General features: G+C 58.7%; 1 protein-coding gene across 3 annotated transcripts in view; it reads right to left on the bottom strand.

The window, feature by feature from the left end:
- LOC108509670 (keratin, type II cytoskeletal 6A-like) overlaps positions 1-3,220 on the bottom strand; it is a 6,214-nt gene extending 2,994 nt beyond the window's left edge. Inside the window, exons 1-5 of one of the 3 annotated variants that reach the window (XM_017839208.1) lie at positions 2,765-3,220; positions 1,486-1,700; positions 893-953; positions 586-681; positions 111-378 (exon numbers count right to left, since the gene is read on the bottom strand). In XM_017839208.1, the coding sequence (XP_017694697.1) occupies positions 111-378; positions 586-681; positions 893-953; positions 1,486-1,700; positions 2,765-3,220 (1,096 nt within the window). The remainder of the gene's footprint in view (positions 1-110; positions 379-585; positions 682-892; positions 954-1,485; positions 1,701-2,764) is intronic. The other 2 variants (XM_017839209.1, XM_017839210.1) reach the window with 2 other exon arrangements.
- Positions 3,221-3,535: the final 315 nt, after the last annotated feature.

The raw sequence follows: 3,535 nt of genomic DNA, 5'->3' as shown, positions 1-3,535 counted from the left end.
GACCCCCTCCCAGAGCCCACAGGACCCTCTCCCAGGGCCATTGGAGCCCCTCCCAGATCCCACGGGAGCCCCTCCTGGAGCCCGTCCCCGCCACCGGAGCGGAGCTGTGCAACGGGACCTCCGAGGAGGTTTTCTGGGAAGAGCCGGGGTTTGTCTGTGTCTGTTCCAGACAAGATGTGGAGATTCGAGCACGGAACCCCCCGGGCCCTTCACCTTGGTCTGGTACCAGGACTCGGCCTCGGCGCGGCTGCGGTTGGCGATGTCCTCGTACTGCGCCTTCACCTCGGAGATGATGCTGTCCAGGTCCAGGTTCCGGTTGTTGTCCATGGTCAGCACCACCGAGGTGTCCGAGATCTGGGTCTGCATCTGGGACAGCTCCTGCAAAGCGCACGGCGGGAGGTGATTCCTCGGGAGAGGCCTTTCCCTGCTCCCGGGCGAGGCGGCTGCAGATTGGGATCTGAACAGCTCAGGTGTGGCCCCAGAGAGGGAAAGGATTTGGCACCTCCCGGGGGGAGAAATCTGGGGCTTTCGGGGGAATGGGGGTAGAGGAGCTCTTAACGAGGGTTGGGGTGGTTTGGGACTCACGGCCTCGTAGAGGGTTCTCAGGAAATTAATCTCTTCAGTCAGAGCGTCTGCCTTGGCTTGTAGTTCCACCTTGTTCATGTAGGAACCATCCACATCCTGGGGGACGAGAGATTTTGGGGTGGGTTAGACCCCTACCAGCAAACCAGGAACAGGCACAGCTGCAGGAACGCTCCGGGGAAGAACCACAAAAACAAAAATAAAGGGGGCTGGAATACGAATGGATGGATCTACGGATGGGTTTGTGCCTGGCAGGGGAGTTGGAGCTCCACGGGCAGCCGTCCCTTGGTGTTCTGGAACGTTCCCTCACCTTCTTGAGCGTCACAAACTCGTTCTCGGCGATGGTCCTCCTGTTGATCTCATCCTCGTACCTGGGGCAGGGAGGCAGGAGGAGCATTTGTTTGGGCAGGAGCAGAGGGAGGTGATTTTACCTCGCAGGAATGAACTTCCTCAAGAGCGTTTTGCATACGAGGCTCTTTTCTCCCGCAGCAGAGACCACGAAGCCGAGCCAGTTAAAACAAGACATCAAACCCATCCGAGCAGATCCCTCATTTTCCACTCGTTTCTGGCCATTACTCATCCTCTCCTGCTGCTGATTTCAGCAAACCAAACGTGCTGCCCTGAAACTCCCCGTGCAGTTGTTTTCTCTCTCAGGAGGCAATTTAGTTAATAAGCCTTTGATCCTGCTCTAAATTACCCCCCGAACGTTCGGGGTGTTTGGATGTGTTACCCCGTTACTGGGAAAACTTCTCCTTGGGAAAATTCCTCCCAGAGGAAAAAAAACAAAACCCATCCCAGCTTTCCCTGCCGGGAATCCCTGGGTTTCCCTGGGGCTCCCCTGGATCCCCCCAGCTGGTTCGAGGGTGGGGAAAGGGCTGCACCCCCCAGCACCCCCAGACTTACTTCTTCTTGAAGTCCTCCACCAGGTACTGGGTGTTGAGCAGCTCCCCCTCCAGCCGCCCCTTGTCGCTCAGGAGGCTGTTGAGCTGCACCCTCAGGTTGTTGATGTAGGTCTCGAAAAGCGGCTCCAGGTTGTTCCTCACGGTTTTCATGCCCTGCTCCTGCAGGAGGCTCCATTTGGTCTCCAGCACCTTGTTCTGCTGCTCCAGGAACCGCACCTGGAAAAGAGGGGTGGGAAGGGGGGAGGTTGTGGGAGCTCAGAACCAGCTCGGGGTGGGGAGGTTGTGGGGGCTCAGAACCAGCTCGGGGTTGGGAAGGGAGGGAGGTTGTGCAGAACCAGCTCGGGGTTGGGAAGAGGGGGAAGTTGTGGGAGCTCAGAACCAGCTCGGGGTTGGGAAGGGGGGAGGTTGTGGGAGCTCAGAACCAGCTCGGGGTTGGGGGGTGGGTTTCTCCTTCCAGCTGATTTTCTCGGCCCACTTCTCGCCTGGCAGGGGCACAATTTGCTGTTTGGGGGCAGGGGCCCTGCTCGGTGCCACAAACCCTGGAACCACCCTGACTTTCTTGCCTGCCCTTCGTTGCTTTGCTAAATCGTGGATTTCCTGTGAGGAGTGTGTGCAAAATCAGATAAGGAGCAAAGCAGGGCTTGTTCTTTCATTAAAATAACGTTATTAAGGTGTGTTTTCTCCTTGCCTTCGTTAGAGTTCCCCCACCCCACTAAAGCTCCAAAATATTGCAGCGTTTTCCTCCGAGCCAAAGAGGAGCTGCTCGAGCAGAGCAGAAAGGGAGCAGATTTCTGGTTCATCAGTGAAATGGGCAGTGCTGGATCAGATTTTGACCTATTTTGAGCTAAAAACCCCCAAACATTCTGGTGCTGCTGCAGTGACGGATTTAAATGCCCTTGAGGGAATTCAAGCAACAGGAGCTGCTTCTCCCCTTTTGCCAATTTTTGGGGTCATTTTAGGTGGGTTTCTTGGTTCTCACTTTAATCAGCTGAAAATCTGTTCCCAGGGCTCAGTGGACAGAGGCAAAACTCTCCGGAAGGGCGGGATTGTCTCCTGGAGCTTCCCTTTCCCCGCTGCCCGTGGGACGTCGAGCAGCGGACGAGGAGGATTAAAGGAGGTGATTAATTCCTGGCAACCACGGGGTGACAGGTGCCATTCCCTGGAGTTCCCAGGGCATCTTCCAGCCTCATCCCTCGCTTCTATTCCTCCTTGATGTGCCCGTCAAGCGCAAAAAAACCCCCCCCCGGGGCGGGATATTCCGGGGAGAGCCCGGGTCTCACCTTGTCGATGAAGGAGGCGAATTTGTTGTTGAGGGTTTTGATCTGCTCCTTCTCCTCCTTCCGGATCCTTTGGATGTTGGGGTCGATCTCCAGGTTGAGGGGCTTCAGGAGGCTCTGGTTGACGGAGACTTCGTGGATGCCCCCCGCCGGGAAGGCGGGGTACCCGTAGCCGAGGTTGGCGGGGACGCCGAAGCCGCCCCCGTAGGCGCTCCCGGCTCCGTAGAAGCTCCCACCCCTTCCAGCCACGGAGATCTTCTTGCAGCCGCCGACGTTGTAGAGGCTCTTGCTGCCGAAGCCCCCCCCGACCCTGGCGAAGCCGCTGCCGGCGCCGCAGCCCCCCAGGCGGGTGACGGAGCAGGAGCTGAAGCTGGTCCGGCACGTGCCGGGCACCGCGGCCGAGGCGGCGCTGAAGCCGCTCCGGCCCCGCTGGATCCGCACGGTGGACTGGCGAGACATGGCCCGGCTGGGTTTTGGGATCGGGATTGGGATCGGGATGGATGGATGGATGGATGGATGCTGCGGTGGGAATAGAGGAGCAGAGGTGCTGGCCCGGAGCGAGGAGTGGGCGGGAGGAGGAGAGGGATGAACCTGTGCCGGGCACGGGCTGGGGAGAGCCCTTTTATGCCGGGCTGGGCTGGGTTGGCTGAGGTGGATCCCCCCTCTGATGAATTCGGCTTGGCATGTCCGACAGCATTCTGCAGGGTGAACTCACCCCGCACACACGCCCTGCTGAGACAATGCGGGCAGGTTCTCAGCAACAGGGATTGTTTG

This window comes from Lepidothrix coronata, unplaced genomic scaffold (genome assembly GCF_001604755.1).
Source record: "Lepidothrix coronata isolate B3197 unplaced genomic scaffold, Lepidothrix_coronata-1.0 Scaffold386, whole genome shotgun sequence".
NCBI classification, from domain to species: Eukaryota; Metazoa; Chordata; class Aves; order Passeriformes; family Pipridae; genus Lepidothrix; species Lepidothrix coronata.
This window is presented reverse-complemented; position numbering and strand designations above follow the sequence as displayed.